This window comes from Schistocerca piceifrons, chromosome X (assembly GCF_021461385.2).
Source record: "Schistocerca piceifrons isolate TAMUIC-IGC-003096 chromosome X, iqSchPice1.1, whole genome shotgun sequence".
Classification (NCBI taxonomy): Eukaryota; Metazoa; Arthropoda; class Insecta; order Orthoptera; family Acrididae; genus Schistocerca; species Schistocerca piceifrons.
This window is the reverse complement of record NC_060149.1, coordinates 614,840,845-614,858,346: the sequence shown is the minus strand read 5'-3', so window position 1 is coordinate 614,858,346 and position 17,502 is coordinate 614,840,845. Positions and strand designations below refer to the sequence as shown.

At 48.0% G+C, this 17,502-nt stretch overlaps 1 protein-coding gene across 1 annotated transcript; it reads right to left on the bottom strand.

Annotated features, from left to right (window-relative positions):
* Positions 1-377: 377 nt before the first annotated feature.
* Positions 378-16,525, bottom strand: LOC124722552 (serine/threonine-protein kinase fray2-like). Its single transcript, XM_047247694.1, has 2 exons — positions 16,367-16,525; positions 378-1,373 (listed from the first exon to the last, which is right to left on the bottom strand). Exons 1-2 carry the CDS (start codon positions 16,523-16,525, stop codon positions 378-380), a joined length of 1,155 nt encoding a protein of 384 aa, XP_047103650.1.
* Between the last annotated feature and the right edge of the window lie 977 nt (positions 16,526-17,502).

Below are 17,502 nucleotides of genomic sequence, written 5' to 3'. Positions count from 1 at the left end.
TCCACACCGAGCAAAGCGAGGTTAGTCATAATGCTTATTTTAGTATTTATGACGACTTACTGAAATGATCACTGTTGCGTACAGAAGTCCAAACCGGGAGATGGTGCACGGCGAAACAGCTGGAAGACGCGTGCAGCGCCTAGCGTCGTTGACGCGGCCCTCCCGCACGGCGACGGACATCAGACGACTGAACAGCTCGCGGCACAACACCGAAATAGAGGGAACCACGGAAGCAGACCATGGAGGAAAACAAGTCTACACCAGCGCCATGGTTATAGAAATCGCCCTTTGTTTTCGATCGTACAAAACCGATAATTTTATTGTGTATTTTAATTTTGAGAAGTCCAGATTTTAACCTTGAAAACTACAGATCTTAACTAAGTATTTTTAAAGATAAAAGCAAGTCTGTCTGTCTGTCTGTCGCCCTCTGCTGTCTGTCTGTCGCCCTCTGCTGTCTGTCTGTCTGTCTGTCTGTCTGTCGCCCTCTGCTGTCTGTCTGTCTGTCTGTCTGTCGCCCTCTGCTGTCTGTCTGTCGCCCTCTGCTGTCTGTCTGTCTGTCTGTCGCCCTCTGCTGTCTGTCTGTGTGTCTGTCGCCCTCTGCTGTCTGTCTGTCTGTCTGTCTGTCTATCTGTCGCCTTCTGCTGTCTGTCTGTCTGTCTGTCGCCCTCTGCTGTCTGTCTGTCACCCTCTGCTGTCTGTCTGTCTGTCTGTCTGTCGCCCTCTGCTGTCTGTCTGTCTGTCTGTCTGTCTGTCGCCCTCTGCTGTCTGTCTGCCTGTCGCCCTCTGCTGTCTGTCTGTCTATCTGTCTGTCGCCCTCTGCTGTCTGTCTGTCTGTCCGTCTGTCGCCCTCTGCTGTCTGTCTGTCTGTCTGTCTGTTGCCCTCTGCTGTCTGTCTGTCGCCCTCTGCTGTCTGTCTGTCTGTCTGTCTGTCGCCCTCTGCTGTCTGTCTGTCTGTCTGTCTGTCTGTCGCCCTCTGCTGTCTGTCTGTCTGTCTGTCGCCCTCTGCTGTCTGTCTGTCTGTCTGTCGCCCTCTGCTGTCTGTCTGTCGCCCTCTGCTGTCTGTCTGTCTGTCTGTCTGTCGCCCTCTGCTGTCTGTCTGTCTGTCTGTCGCCCTCTGCTGTCTGTCTGTCGCCCTCTGCTGTCTGTCTGTCTGTCTGTCTGTCGCCCTCTGCTGTCTGTCTGTCTGTCTGTCTGTCGCCCTCTGCTGTCTGTCTGTCTGTCTGTCTGTCGCCCTCTGCTGTCTGTCTGTCTGTCTGTCTGTTGCCCTCTGCTGTCTGTCTGTCGCCCTCTGCTGTCTGTCTGTCTGTCTGTCTGTCGCCCTCTGCTGTCTGTCTGTCTGTCTGTCTGTCTGTCGCCCTCTGCTGTCTGTCTGTCTGTCTGTCGCCCTCTGCTGTCTGTCTGTCTGTCTGTCGCCCTCTGCTGTCTGTCTGTCGCCCTCTGCTGTCTGTCTGTCTGTCTGTCTGTCGCCCTCTGCTGTCTGTCTGTCTGTCTGTCGCCCTCTGCTGTCTGTCTGTCGCCCTCTGCTGTCTGTCTGTCTGTCTGTCTGTCGCCCTCTGCTGTCTGTCTGTCTGTCTGTCTGTCGCCCTCTGCTGTCTGTCTGTCTGTCGCCCTCTGCTGTCTGTCTGTCTGTCTGTCTGTCGCCCTCTGCTGCCCGTCCGTCCGTCTGTTCGTCGCCCGCCGCCGTCCTGACCCTGGTCTACGGCCGTCTTCATCCGTTTTCGTCTTTGTCTGTCCCCAGTTTCTGTCCTTTCCTCTTCGTTTTGTTCGTTATTGTTTCTGTCTACCGTCATGTCCGCCCCCACCATCGCTGCCACCGCTACCACCACCGCCATCGTCTATACATCCCCTTCCGCCGCCTCCACCACTATAACTTGGTGTGCCCAGTCCCACCCCCCTCCTTCCATCCCACCTCTCCTCACTCTCCCTTCACCGTCTATCTTTGTCGCCCCCTCTCCCGCTTCTTCCTCTCGCTCCTCTCGTTCTGATCCTTTCCCCCCACTCCCCCAGCCTGTCGCTGCAGCTCCGGCTCGGGTGGTGGCCCGTCGGGCCACTGTCCACGCCCAGCTCTCCCCGTCACCTTCGCCATCACCGCCGCCACTGCCACCGTCATCGTCATCGTCGCCGTCGCCTTCACCTTCAACATCACCATCACCATCTCCGGCGCCGACTCCGGCACCGGGACCTGCCCCTCCCCGCCACATTCCCGTTGTTCCCGTCCCCCACACCTCCTCCACCGTCGTCAAGCGCCCCAGTGGCACCCCTGCTTCCTCTGCTTCCAAAAAGGCTCCGCCTCGTCCTCCTTCCCCCACCCATGATGCCATGGATGTCTCCCCGCCTGTCCCTGCCCCCTCCTCCTCCTCCTCTACCCCCTCCTCCTACCGCTACCTCCTCTCCCGTCCTGATCCCTCTCTCCTTGAAGCCCGGAACCTCACCCTCTTCCTTCGCCAGCATTGTCCTGGTGCCCCCATCTCCCTCCTCACTCCTCGCCTTGATTCGGTCCTCATCTCCTCCCCCAGCCCAACCCTCCACACATACCTCCTTTCCCGCATCCCTGTCACCCGCTTTGGCCCTCATGCCTCTCTCACCCCTGCTCCTTCACCACCTCCCTCCTGCCAACCCCAACCTCCGCGTCGCCCGCCAACTCTCACCGCCGTGATCACTCGGCTTAGTCCAGTGATCACGGAGGAGGAGGTGTTGGCGGAGCTCAAGGCGCATCCCCATTTGGAGGTGCGTGCGGTTCGCCGCATACATAACGCTGCTGGCCCCACCCGCCTTATGCGGGTTTTTTCTGAGCACGCCCCCTCCATTGACCGTCTCCTGAAGGAGGGTGCCCTCCTTTTTAACCAGCGGTACAAGGTCGACCCCTCCCGTTCCCCTCCTCAATCCCTGCGCTGCCAGAGGTGTCTGCGCTATAACGCGTACCCCACAGCTGAGTGCCGCGAGGCCCCCACCTGCCCGCATTGTCGGCAAGTGCACTTCCTCAGGCAGTGCCCTAACCTCCAATCCCCTCCTTCCTGCAATACCTGCAATCTCCCCCATCCCACCTACTCCCAAAAGTGTAAAGCCCGACCCCCTCCAACCACTCCTGAACTCACCGTCCCTGTCCGTCCCCTGGACGCCCCCACCCCTCCTGGCAATTCCCTTCGTCCCCCCCCCCACCGCTGAGGACATCATCAGGTTCCTTACCATCGTCCTCCAGAATGTTCATCCCTTTCAGCGCCCCCACACCCTCCAGCAGATCTCCCTTGCCGCCCGTTCCATATTCCAACTCTAGATGTACGCCACCTACTCCAACAACAAGGCCCATTTCACCTTCTCCCGCCTTGACACCCTCGTCTAAATCCCGATCATGGCGCGACAGCAACGTATCCTTTTCAACAACATCCGCTCCCTACCCGCCAACAGGAACCTCTTCCTGCACACCCTTGCCACCCACCGCGTGGATGCCTTCCTCCTTAATGAAACCTTCCTCCAACCCCACCACACCATTCACACTTCGCCCTACCTCCTCCACCGCTCCGATAATCCCCTCCCAATTGCGCGTGGCGGAGTTGCCATTGGTCACCACCGCCAGATCCCCGTTCGGCTCCAACCTCTCCATCCCGACCCCACCGAACACCTGATCCTTAGTCTCTTCTTCCCCGGCCTTACCGTTACCTGCGCCACCATCTATGTCCGCCCCAACGCTCCTATTCCCTTCGACTTCCTCTCCCACGTCGATCGTACCTTTTCCTCCTACGTGATCGCCGCCGACCTCAACATCCATAGTCGTTCCGCCGCCCAGTTACGGCGGTGGCATCGGTTCCTCTCCTCCCTTCAAGGCGACCTCATTCCCATCCCCCAGCACACCCGTCCCAAATCCAACTCCACTCCTGATGTTATCCTCTCCTCCCCCAACCTCCGTGGCCGCATAACGGTGGATGTCCTGGAGCCTATTGGTAGCGACCATCTCCCTGTCCTCCTCACCATTTCAGACGGTCGTCGCCCTCGCCCCGACCCTCGTACTGACCCTCCCCCTAAGTATGTCCACGACTATTCCCGAGCCGACTGGAATGCCTACCGGGATACCCTTTCCACCCAGGTCGATAGCCACCCTCTCACCTACCACCACCCTGACGATGTCACCCATGACGCCTCCTTTCTCCAGCAGACCTTGTCTGAGGCCGTGGAGGCACACGTCCCTACTGTCGCCATCCACCCCCACCGTCCTACCTTACCCCCACAGGCCGTTCTCCTCCTCCATGAATCCCGTCGTATCTGCCGTGCCTTCCTCCGCACGCGTGACCCGGACACACTACGACGCCACCGGCAACTCCAGCGACACATTCGTAATTTGCTCGCGGCTAAGAAACGCCGGGACTGGCGACAGACATGCACCCGTTTAAATGCAACCCTACCAATCAACTCGTCCAAGTTCTGGTCGGCCTTCCGTCGCCTTACCGGAACTAAACCCTCCCCCTACTATCCTCTTCTCCACGATGATCACCCCTTCCCTGACACCCTTAGTAAGGCCAATCACTTTGCCTCCTACCTCTCCGATGTTTTCTCCATCCCCGACGATCCCCAGTTCGATTACTCCCTCTTCCCGGATATCCACGATCGAACTGACACCTCTGTCCCTCCCCTCGCTCCTGGTTTCCAGTACTTGGACAACATTACACACACGGAACTCAATGCCCCTATCACTACACAGGATCTCATTGATACACTCCGCACAAAACGCAACACCGCTCCTGGTCACGATCGTGCCACCTACCGTCACCTTCGTGAAGCTCCTGTCTCTTTCCTCTCCACCCTGGCCAGGCTCTACAATGTAGTCCTGTCCACCGGTTGCTACCCCGACCTGTGGAAAACCTCCCGTATCCTCATGTTCCTTAAACCTGGCAAACCGCCGTCCGCTGTCTCCTCCTACCGTCCCATCAGCCTTACCTCGGTCTTCAGCAAGGTCCTGGAATCTATCCTCACCCACCGCATCCACCAGCATCTCCGCCAGCACCGCCTCCTTCCCGTCACCCACTGTGGCTTTCGGCCATCCTTCTCTTCCGACGATCTTCTCCTTCACCTCACTCATCTCCTTTCCGAACAGCTTAATTCCCGTCGCTCCGCAATCTTCCTCTCCCTTGACCTCGAACGCGCTTATGACCGCGTCTGGCATTCCGGTCTCCTCGTCAAGCTCCAAACCTTTGCCCTTCCCATTAACTACGTCCGTCTGATCGGTTCCTTTCTCTCCCGCCGTCCTTCCTATGTCACCATCCATAACACAGATTCCTACACCTTTTTCCCCTCCGCCGGTGTGCCCCAAGGCTCCGTCCTCTCCCCCCTTCTGTACCTTTTGTACACGGCGGACATGCCGCCGCCGTCGCCCCCCGTCCACCTCCTCCAGTTTGCCGATGACACCGCCTTCCTCGCCCTTGCCCCCACCCTGCAACGCTCCCAACGCCTTCTCCAATCCCATCTTGACCGGTTCACCGCTTGGTGCAACCAGTGGTTGCTCAAGGTCAATCCCTCCAAAACCCAGGCGATCATTGTAGGCAAAACCACCCCTTCCTTCCGCCTCCTTGATTTCTATCTCACCGTCTATGGCCGTCCTATCGCCCTCACTCCCACCCTTAAGTACCTTGGCGTCACCCTCGACCGTCGCCTCTCCTGGACTCCCCATCTCCAGACGATCCAAGCCAAGGCACATTCCCGACTCCGTCTCCTCAAGCTCCTTTCCGGCCGAACGTGGGGTCTGGACCCCTCCACAATCCTCACAACCTATAAATCCCTCATCCGCCTATCCTTTGTTATGCCCATCCAGCCTGGATCTCCGCCCCCCATACCTTCTATAAATCCCTCCAAATCCTTGAACGCCATGCTCTCCGCCTTGCCTATCGCATCCGTCTCCCCTCCCCCACGCGGATCCTGTATGATCTCATCCCCTTCCCCCACCTCCTCCTTTTCCTTGAAAGGATACGGATCCTGTACACCTCCCGTAAACTTGATCTTCCTCACCCGCTCGTGTCCCCGATCCTCTCCCACCCCCGCCCGCTGCCGCGCCTGTATTCCCACGTCCCACCCGGTCTCCATCTCTCCACCCTCCTTACCCTCTCCCAAGGTGGCTTCCACCAGCTCCCCCTCCCTGATGATGTCCTCCTCCCCTGCATCTACCCCTCCTATCAACTTTGATCCTCCCCCCCACCTCCTGTGTCCTTTTCTTCAGGCACCCTCTCTCCCCCCTTTCCCTTCCCTTCTCTTTCCTTTCCCCCCCTCCCTCCTACCCTCTCCTCCAGGCTTCCCTCCCCCTTCCTCCCTCCCCCTCTCTCCTTTGCCCATGGCATCTCTGCTCTCCCCTCTCCCATTTCCCCTTCCTCCTCCTCCACCTCCTCTCTTGGTAGGTCCCCGGACTCGTACACGCTGAGTGGACATTCGCGCGCCGGAGATCATCGCCATCAGTGTCTCGTGAGTGCCGTCATGTTTAGTGTTCAGTGTTCCTGTCATACTCCATCGTTCACCTGTGCCATCGCCATCTTCAGTGTTAGTGCGTCGTGACAACAGTTTGTAGCGAATTATCGTCGAGTGTGAACGGCTCCGTGTTTGTCTTTATGGGTCTACTGTTTTATTACCCACCGTTATGTCACATTTGTGTATTCTTTCTGTTCTTTCTTTATCTCCTCTACGGCTGAAGAGCAGCGTACCATGCTGCTGACAGCCTGCCTGTTTGTACGAGTTTGAAAATAACAATAAAGAAAAAAAAAAAAGGTTGCTCAGCCATCTCCTTCATCAGCGCAATTTCCAGCGCCTCCCCCCTCCCGGATGACGAACTTCGCCATGACATCTACCCTTCCTTCCAACTATAACTTGGCCTTGTTCCCCTCCCCTCCCCTCCCCAGGGCCCCCTTTTCCTCTTTCCTCCTTTTCCCAGAGCGGATTTTCCTCCGTCCCCACCCCTCCCCTGAGACCCTGCACCCCATACTTGCCTCTCTCCTTCCCACATCCCTCCCTCCCTACCTGGCCCTCTTCCGCGCGCCACCCCCGCTCCCCTCCCCTCCCCTCCCCTCCCCTCCCTCCCTCCTTCAGGTCTCCCTCATCTCCTAGCGCCTGGCAGATCCTCTGTATTGATCATCAGTGTGCCACATCAGTGTTGTTTAGTGCTGTTTCTCGTGTGCGTCAAGAGGTGTGATTTTAATTGTGTACTGCCTTGAGGTTCGCTGTCAGTGTTACGTTATGTGCTATGCCATCCGTCAACACCTTTATGCTCCAGTCGTACTGTGCCTTGTGTTCTTTTAATCGTCGCAGTGTGTGGCTTTTTGTGTGTGCTACTTTTAAACAGTTTCTTATCTCCATTTTAGTCACCCCGTTTTTTGTCTATTGCCTTCCATGATATTCCCCCTTTTTTATATCTATGTTCACCTTATTCTCTCCTTTACTGTTTTTAAATGTCTTCTATTGTTTTGTTTTATGTCTTTCGGCCGAAGAGCAGTGCATATGCTGCTGCCAGCCTGCCCCGATGGGGAATTGAAATACAATAAAGAAAAAAAAAAAGGTTGCTCAGAGGCGATCATTATCGGCCACACCACCCGCTCCTTACGCCTCCATGATTTCTACCTCACCATTTATGGCCGTCCTATCCACCTCACTCCTACCCTCAAATACCTTGGCCTTACACTCAACCGCCACCTCATCTGGACTCCCCATCTCCCTACCATCCAAAACAAAGCTCACAACCGCCTCCGCCTCCTCAAACTCCTGTCCGGCCGGATGTGGGGTCTGCATCCTTCCACCATCCTGCACAAATCCATGATCCGCCCCATCCTTTGTTATGCCAGCATCGCTTGGATTTCCGCCCCTCTCCGGTTCTATAAAGCCCTCCAAATCCTCGAACGCCATGCCTTCCGCCTCGCCTTCTGCATCCACTTTCCGTCCCCCATGCGCATCCTCTATGACCTCATCCGCTTCCCCCACCTTCTCCTTTTCCTTGAACACATCCACACACTATATATTGTCCGCCGCCTTGATCCCCCTCACCCCCTGGTGTCCCCCTTCCTCTCCACTCCCAACCAGTTGCCGCACCTTTACCGTCGTCCCTCCCTCTCTCCATCTCCACACCCTCCACCTCCTTTCCCAACACAACTTCCACCGTCTACCCCTCCCGGATGATGAGCTTTGCCCTGACATCTACCCTTCCTACCAACTCTAACCCCCTCTTCCTGCCTCATCCTCCGGGCTCCCTCTCCTCCCCCTCCCTTCTTCTGAGCGGATTTCCCCTCCTACTCCCCCTCAATCTCTTGTGCCTTCTTTCAGTGTCTCTGCGCTCCCTCCTGCCCTGTCTTCCCTTTTCCTCTCCCGCCCCCATGTGTCTCCTGCCTCTTCGTGAACCCACGGTTGCCCCTCCTCTCTTCATCCCGCCGCTTCCCCAGCTGCCCCATGCTCTCCCTTCCTTTTCCATCCTCTCTGCCCTTTCCCTCGGCAGGTCCCACCTGGTAGTTTTATTCTTCGCTGTGTGCTCAAAGTGGACTTTAAATGTGTTGTTTCAGAGTGTTTTTAATACTGTGGCCAACTTTTAACCTGTGCATGCACATTCAGTGTCTTCTTTTTTAAGAATCGCCAACTGTTTTTTAACTTTCTGGTGACTTTTTTAACTGTCCCCATGAACGTCTACATGTCAGTGTATTTTTACCTCCATTTTCTCCCCTTACTGTTTTATGTTCCCCTTTTTTTATCTCCTTATGTATGTATCATTTTATTCTTGTTTTAGTTGTCGTGTCACTCGGCTGAAGAGCGGCGGATTGTGCCGCTGACAGCCCTCCCCTGCCCATATGGGGCAGGGGAATGAAATCACAATAAATAAATAAAAAGGTTGCTCAGTGTGTGCGGGTTAATCCTGTAACCGCAATTGTAGGTACAGTCTGGTATATTTGATGTTAATCAGATTGGATGAAATAGGTTTGCATTTGTGAAGTAGTAAATCAGTGTCATTGTTCTTTCAGAGCTGAAGATTGTTGTAGAGGAAGTGAAACCGGTCATATGAATAAACATTTTTTGCAATCAAGATGGATTGTAAGTAACATTGTATAATCAGTGATTGCGGTATCCTTGTAGACATTATGCCTGTTTTTGCAAAATCCCTGACTCTGGCAGCAAATGTAAACTAAGCTCACTCAGTATTTCCACTCGCAATCAGAATAAAAAGTGCCGCAATTTTTTAAATATTGCATAATGCCTTGTCACCCACAAAGTTTTTAAAGGAACTGTACTCCATACACTGCATTTAGTTTCCTGACGAATTCTTTAACTAAATAAATGTTAGAAACAGTGGCTTGTAGCTCACAAATTGTGTAAATAAACAATATTCTACACCAGAATGAGATTTTCACTCTGCAGCGGAGTGTGCATTGATATGAAACTTCCTGGCAGATTAAAACTGTGTGCCCGACCGAGACTCGAACTCGGGACCTTTGCCTTTCGCGGGCAAGTGCTCTACCAACTGAGCTTTTATATTCTTTATAAAATATTCCATACACTGCAATCTATTTACCACCAAATTACTTTAAATAAGTAAACAAACTATATTACACATTCTCAATTATTTAAATATTCCATGCACTGCAATCAATTTTGCAGCAAATGTCCAGTCAAGTCTTTTTCCCGCTAATTTTCAGGGGGAGGGGGAGGGTGGGGAGGTTTTCCAGGGGGTTCATTATTTTATCGATTTAATTAATTAGTTCTAGAGGGCTGGGGGAAGTGGAGGGGAAGGAGTGGATGGGGAAGGGATGGGGAACAATAGGTTAAGGACCTGTCACTCAAAAGGAAGGATTATCCCCAGAGGGACATAATCCTCTTAGCAGAACAATAGGTTTGCCACTGAATGCATACTTGCCCCTGGATGTAGACAGCAGCACTAACAAATAGCGCTTATGCTGCTATTGTCCTAATACTTCTAAGACAAAGAGAATGATGCACCATGAGAGTAATCCGAATGGGACAGAAATCGGTAGATATGTCAATGTTCAAACAATTTCTGAAAAAATTGGATGACTTATTCACGAGAAAGAGGTTCACAAATAAAGCAAGTCAATAATGCATTGGTTCACCTCTGTTCCTTATGAAAGCAATAATTTGGGCTGGGGATGGATTCCTACAGTTGTTGGGTGTCCTCCTGAGGGATACTGTGCCAAATGGTTTCCAATTGGCAAGTTAAATCATCAAAATCCAGAAATGGTTGGAAGGCCCTGACGATAATGCACCTACCTTCCTGAGATGGAGAGAGATATGGCGACCTTGCTGGCCAAGGTAGGATTTGCCAAGCACAAAGCCAAGTACTAGAAACTCTCGCCATGTGCACGGTGGACTGGGAATTATCTTGCTAAAATGAAAGTCCAGGATGGCTTGCCACAGAGGACAACAAAAAATGGGGTTTAAATCATAGCTGATGAATCACCGTGCTGTAAGGATGCTACAGATGACAACTAAGTGGGTTGTGGTATGGAAAGAAATAGCATCTCAGACCATCCCTCCTTGTCAGGCCATATGGTGAGGTGACAGTCAGATTGGTATCACACCACTGTCTGGGGCGTCTCATTGACTGGAGTAGAATTGTTTTCAATGATGAATTTCGCTTTGAACTGAGCCCTAATGACCAGTGAAGATGTCTACAGACACCCCATAAAGCAGTGGGATACCAACTTGAATGTCACCCATCATATGGTCCAACAACTAGGAGTGATGGTCGGGGATGCCATTTCATGTCATAGCAGGACTTCTTTGGTTGTCATCCGCAGCACCCATCCAGCACAGCAGTGCATCGACGACACTGTGTGCCCTGTTTTGCTCTCCATGGCAAGCCATCCTGGGCTTACATTTCAGTAAGAAAATGCCCACCTGCAGATGGCGAGAGTCTCGTCTTTGCGGTTGCCAAACCCCACCTTGGCCAGCAAGGGTGCTGGATCTCACCCCAACTGAGAATGTTTGAAGTATTATGGGTAGGGTCCTTCAACCAGCTCGGGATTTGGAAGATCTAATGCGCCAAATGTACACAGTTTGGCGCGTTACTTCCCAGGAGGACATCCAACAAATCTCTCAGTCAGTGACAAACTGAATAACTGCTTGCATAAGGGACAGAGGTGGACCAATGCGTTATTGACATGCTCAATTTGTGAAGCTCTTTCTTTTCAATAAATCACACAATTTTTCTGAAATTGTAATCATTTGTTTTCCTGTATACGCATATCACATCTACTGGTGTCCGCCCCATTCGGACAAATTCTTCATGGTGCGTCGCTTTTTTTTTTTTTTTTGTCTTGGACTGTATGATTTGTCTGGACACTTTCAAATTACACAAGACTGGTAAATGAATCTATACTGGCGAGAAAGAGATGTAGGCCTTTTAAAGATTAAAAAGACATGGGCATGATCTTTTTGAATGGGGATTAGAAATTTCTCACGGATGAGTACACAAGATTTCGAATTACTTCCACAGATGCTTGAGGGACACATTTAAAAATGAGACAACAATTTCAGACTGCCAGTTTCTGCTTCCCTGATGTTACCAGTCTTAATTCACTGCAATCTTCGAACAACAGGCAGTGAATTACTCAACTTTGAAATATGATAATAAATATGACCAATAACGAAAACAACTATCTCATCATCAGGCTGTGATGTAACACTTACTGCTTGAAATAATGGAATATTTTAACAAATGTTTTCCCTGCTATCTTTTGAGAAGAATTGCATAGTGAAAAGCATGCCAGTCAAAAATATGTGGTGCTTTATTTTTTGTGCTACAAGTAAAACATTTTCCAAAAAATTACTTCAGCAACTTTGCTTTGTTTATGTAAAGTGCATTCCTTTAGTACTACAGCAGATGACTCAACTTTCAGCTTTCTGCTTTCCTTGAATCAGACCTATATGTGGATTTGATTCTTTGCACGGCACAGTGAAGAAGTGCGCCACATACAGTCCACGATGAACAATTGTGGCAATGAATCTCAGCAAGGCATCACAGTGCATACAAAACTTCACAAGAGGAGAGCTGTGGATCATACGTGTTTTTTTTCTTATTTGTTATTTTATTTGTGCCACCTCAGCTAGCCTGCTATACATATTGAATTATTCACACATACATACACCTATGATTTGCATATAATATTTACATTAGTTTTAAACATATTACCTACATCACGACGTGCTCCCATCTTACTTCATCACTAGTTCTATACAGTACATATAACATTCATGCCCCCAGACTTTCCTGGCATGTGCTGCTTACATTATATAAGTTACATGGAAGTGATAATATTCACTTACTTAACGTTGGTCTCAGAATTTTATTCGTGTCCCCCAAACAAAATATTCTACGCCAGTCAAGTCGTTTGACTGTAGATACTTAATGCTACTAATGTGGAGCTGGGACAGGTCACTAGCATATACTAAAAGAGATTGTCTTCGCCATGCTTGTTCGGCCTCTTCTCAATTATTGGTCGGGGTATGCCCAGGTGGCATTGATGGATGACGTGGAATAAAGATTCAGAAAAAACAGCTCGTTTTTGTAGTACCGCAAAAGAAGGACGGAGTGCAAAGGACGTCATGTGAGACTTTCCCCACGTAGGCCTGTATGCCATTCAGTGAGCGGTTTGAAAAGGTGTGTTGTGGATGGTCTTGGGCTGATCGAGAGGCATGACGTCGGCCTGAGTATTGACAGAAAGTTGTTAAAATAGCCTGAGTACTTCTCACCCTAGAGCCTCTCTAGAAATTTAGAAGTTTGTGCATTCTGACACAGGCTTGACGCTCATATTTCTATGAATAGCTCTGGCTGAGCGCTTTTGCATGTTGCTGCGTTTCCGACTATTGAAAACAGCTTCATACTCGTAAGTCCGGTATGGGACGGACTTTACTTCAGAGGGTTATGCATCATCTTGCAATTGTCAGCAGCCGAGCAACATCTGACATCAAGCAATTTCGCGCCTGTGAGGGTGTCTTGGCAGCTTTACAGCCAGTGGCATTATGCACCCTGTGTCGGCTTGTGCTACAGTACCGTCATTTCAACTGCTGTTGTTGGATATGTTCAGGCCAAAATCATGATAGTTTCATGTTGGTGCATCAATAGATGTAGCGGTTTCTAGATACCTCTTAGTTGTTTAAATAAATGAAAAACAAAACTGTCCTATCCTACCGCATACACGTCATATTTAAACATAGTGCAAGTGGCCTGGGGAAGTAGATCAGTGAATTGTGATGTCAGAAAAATCTCATTTACAGGAAAGTCTGTATGGCAACCATGATGTCAGGAAAAAACCTAGTTTTTAAACTTAGAAAGTGAAAGTAGGTCCAGGAACCACAATGTCAGAAAAACCTAGTCACCAAATTCTCGTTTTCGCGGGGAAAATCACCGAACATGGCCCACACTTAAAAGCCTGTCTGACATGGAGTGAGGTGCACTGTAAGTTTGCTAAATGGTGCACATGACTGCCAGCTACTAGTTGGTGGTGACGGCTGACGGCTACCTCGCTTGCTGAACCTCTCACATCGTGTATGATTGGGCACAGAAACCAGCTGGCTGATTTGTCTCCATGAATGGCAAGGCACGCAAGCCAGCTGAACTGCAATCTATACCAGACGCTTGTAAAAAAACTATTTGGTAGAAAAGACTCCTCATAGTTTAATTCATGAGCTACATGGTAAACTGGCTATCATTTCGTTATTGGTCATATTCATTATGATATTTTAGGATTAGGATATTTTAGGATTAAGTCAACTACTGCAAGACTTTCGGAAAGTTTCCTGTGAAAAATAGAGGTGATTATAAATTTGCGTTTGGTGCATGTAACGTCATATGTTGCTGCATATGAAATGTAGCTAACATACTGAATTACGCTTTAAACGTGGAAGTATATTTCTATCTATCACCATCATCGAGAAAATGCATCGTATGTAAAGCGCTTAGTCCCGAATTCGCGTGCCAGCGAAAAAGACAGAATGAAATAGCCATAAAATTCCTTGCAACGGTTTCAGACATCGAAAGAAGATTTCGGCAAATTATTTTCCATAAGACAGTTTTTGCCATATGATTAATATGCAAAACTTCCATATCTCTCGCGATATTCAAGTGACTACAGTTTTTTTATCAGTGAAATAATGTGATATTTAAGCGCCATCGATAGCTTGTAAAACGAGAAATCCTGCCCATTTGGAACTATATATGTGTGAAGAAATTTCAGTTTATTTTTATTTTATATTTTCAAAAACAATTTACATGTTTTCCGTCAGTTTTTGTTTCATGATTCTGTCGCAATTTCTACTAAATTAGAAAGTTAGTGAAATCAACATTTATAAATTCTGCTATGTTTTCAGAGAGGAAGCAGAGCTGAACATGGCAACATAGGAAATTACGTAGTACTGAAACCTCATCATTGATAACGTCTCTCTGAAGAAAGATAAAGAGATTAATGAAGTCTGGCGAAAATAAATCGTTAGTTCTGTTGAAATTTCAGCAGAATACAATACCCCAGTGTGTTTTTAATAATGAATGACGCGAATTGAAACTGACCAAAGAATTTCATTTCTGTATCTCAGTGATGTGAGAAATTTGAAAACATTTAAATTTGTAAAATCCTGTCAACTACCTATTAACATGTAAACAGAATACCAACATTTTTAGCGAACTACTAGATGTTCATGGTGAAAAGTACAACTCTTCATTCTGTGTAGGAATAGGAAAGAAAATATGGCATACTACGAGCCGTTGTTTTCATATTTCTTAGATTACTGAGGTGCAGAAATAAAATCAGTTTCAGTCCACATCACTTGTTATTGAAAATGCGCTGGGGTATAGGATTCCCCCTAAATTTCAACAGAAGTAGCGATTTAATTTCCCTGGACTTATCATTGCCTTCATTCTTCCTCAGATAAACGTTATCAGTGACGAGTTTTGAGTAATATGTAAGTCCACTAGTTGCCATGTAAAAATTTGCAGACTTTACAAATATTCATTCAACTAACATTCTAATGCAGCTGAATTAATGACAGAATCATGAAATAGCAACTGATGGACAGACAAGTCAGTAGTTTATGAAAATGCCCATTCTTGGTATAAAAATAAACTGCAATTTCTTCCGCCGGCCGGTGTGACCGAGCGGTTCGAGGCGCTACAGTCTGGAACCGCGCGACAGCTACGGTCGCAGGTTCGAATTCTGCCTCGGGCATGGATGTGTGTGATGTCCTTAGGTTAGTTAAGGTTAAGTAGTTCTAAGTTCTAGGGGACTGATGACCTCAGAAGTTAAGTCCCATACTGCTCAGAGCCATTTGAACCATTTGTAATTTCTTCACACATATTATCCTAAACCGACAGCAATTCTTGTTTCACCAACTATCGATGGCGCTTAAATGTTGCATTATTTCATTAAACAAAATCTGTAGCCGAAACCTTTTTACGACATATGAAACCGTTTACGATACGCGAGGAAATTTGTGAATATTTCATTCTGGCATGTGAGTTCGCGACAAAGTGCATAACTTATGATTCATTGTCTCGAGAATGGTGATAGATAACAATAATCGTGCAAGTTTAAAGATTAATTCAGTATTACGTTAACGACATTTCTTAAACAGCAACATATGTCCTAACACGCGATTTTCTGGTCAAAATCGAGTACTTCAGGCGCATGTGCCTTTTGTACCTGCCTGTAAATCAGCAGCCACCCATGTTGTGAGTGTTTCTATGATGTCAATGATCTGGAGAATGTGCTCATAGAATATATATATATATATCTAGGGAGTGAGCATAGCCTCCTGTGCTTGTTCTCAACATCATACTGGGGTAGTCACATAATTTTAGGGCAATGTTGCTTGTCTGTAATTTGCGGTTATAGCGAAACTTGAAGTTTCATCGTTCCAAATGCGTTGTTTTTCGTGACAATGCGGCGCTGTCTACAGTGTCATTTTAACGTAATTAATTAGGACAGAGATTCGACAATTTGAGCAAAAGCAATAGAAAATGAAAAAACAAATGTTGACCGTCAATTCTTATCCTGTTGCCGAAAAACCGTAAATAAAGCGGAATATGAGTTATGATACATGACGAAAAAGCATAATACTATTGCTCTTCACATCTTTAAGCCAACTTCAGTTCCTGGTATCCAATTACTAACATGTCTGTAAGACGCGTATGCAAATAAATGCAGACGAAATATATTCTGGTACTGGTAGGGGCATATTCGTGTAGGTATTTTTTCTCATTGTTCCAGTTACTTTCAAGAGCAACGAAAGAATATTACTTCGCTGGTAACGGTTTGTGATTTTTCGCACAGATTACAACATTTTTCACACAGCTAGCACATTTATTTAGCAATGGTGGAGCTTCTCCTTAAGTACTTTTCGTGATACATACCGGATACCACCACGTAAATAACGAGTATGCAATTGACAGGTTTTCACTTTCAAAGAAAGAAAAGAAAGCAATAGTTTCCAAATTTCCAATGAATGAACCAGCTGAACCTATAATGAGCTGCTGCTTTAATTCGTCTGCTAGAATGGATGTCACAGTCATGATGATACGTGTGACTAAAAATCAGGAGTACGTAAGTAATCTTCCTCCATAGGAAGAACATATTATTGTTTTTACAGTTAAAAAAATATTGCTGTGGACAGTTATTACATTAAAGTTTAATCTAAAAAAGCAATTCAGAAATGACAAACTTCATTGTGAAATGGAACATATTTAACTATTAATACAAGCATGGTTGGGTCTCGTCATCGTTAGAAATTTTGTTACCAATTAGCGGAGAAAATTACCTGTCTTGTTATGCTTTCAAAGCAACATTTTTTCAACAAATATTTTGAAAAACTTTAATATTCACAAAGTAAAGAGACACACCTTTGTATTAGACGGCACGATTAATTTTATTTTCAGTGATGCATGTCCTATTTGTCAACAGTTATCCACAAATGTCTGATCGGCACAGTTCAGAAAGAAAGGAATGGAACATTTTCATGTTTAGGGTCGGAGGACAAGCTCGGACTGCGAAAAATAGGGAAGGAAATCTGCTATGCTCTTTTAAAAGGAACTATCTTGGCATTTGCCTGGAGCGATTTAGGGAAATAATGGAAAACCTAACTCAGGATGACTGGAAACGAATTTGAACCGTCGTCCTCTCGAATATGGGTCCATTACGCTAACTACTGTCCCACCTGGCTCACAAGGGAACCTCCCCATCGCACCCCCCTCAGATTTAGTTATAAGTTGGCACAGTGGATAGGCCTTGAAAAACTGAACACAGATCAATCGAGAAAACAGGAAGAAGTTGTGTGGAACTATGAAAAAAATAAGCAAATTATACAAACTGAGTAGGCCATGCACAGTATATGCAACATCTAGGATAGCGTAAGCAAAGGAGCGCCGTGGTCCCATGGTTAGTGTGAGCAGCTGTGGCATGAGAGGTCGTGGGTTCAAGTCTTTCCTCGAGTGAAGATTTTAATTTTTTATTTTCAGTTTACGTGACAAACTCTTATGTTTTTATCACTTTT

What these genes read in the sequence shown, in the direction of transcription:
- LOC124722552 (XM_047247694.1), bottom strand. Translation starts at nt 16,525, where the DNA reads ATGACTGTGACATCCATTCTAGCAGACGAATTAAAGCAGCAGCTCATT. An exon ending in TATTTACGTGGTGGTATCCG is followed by an intron (nt 1,374 to 16,366) that starts GTATGTATCACG and finishes GGCGACAGACAG; the next exon opens with ACAGACAGACAGCAGAGGGC.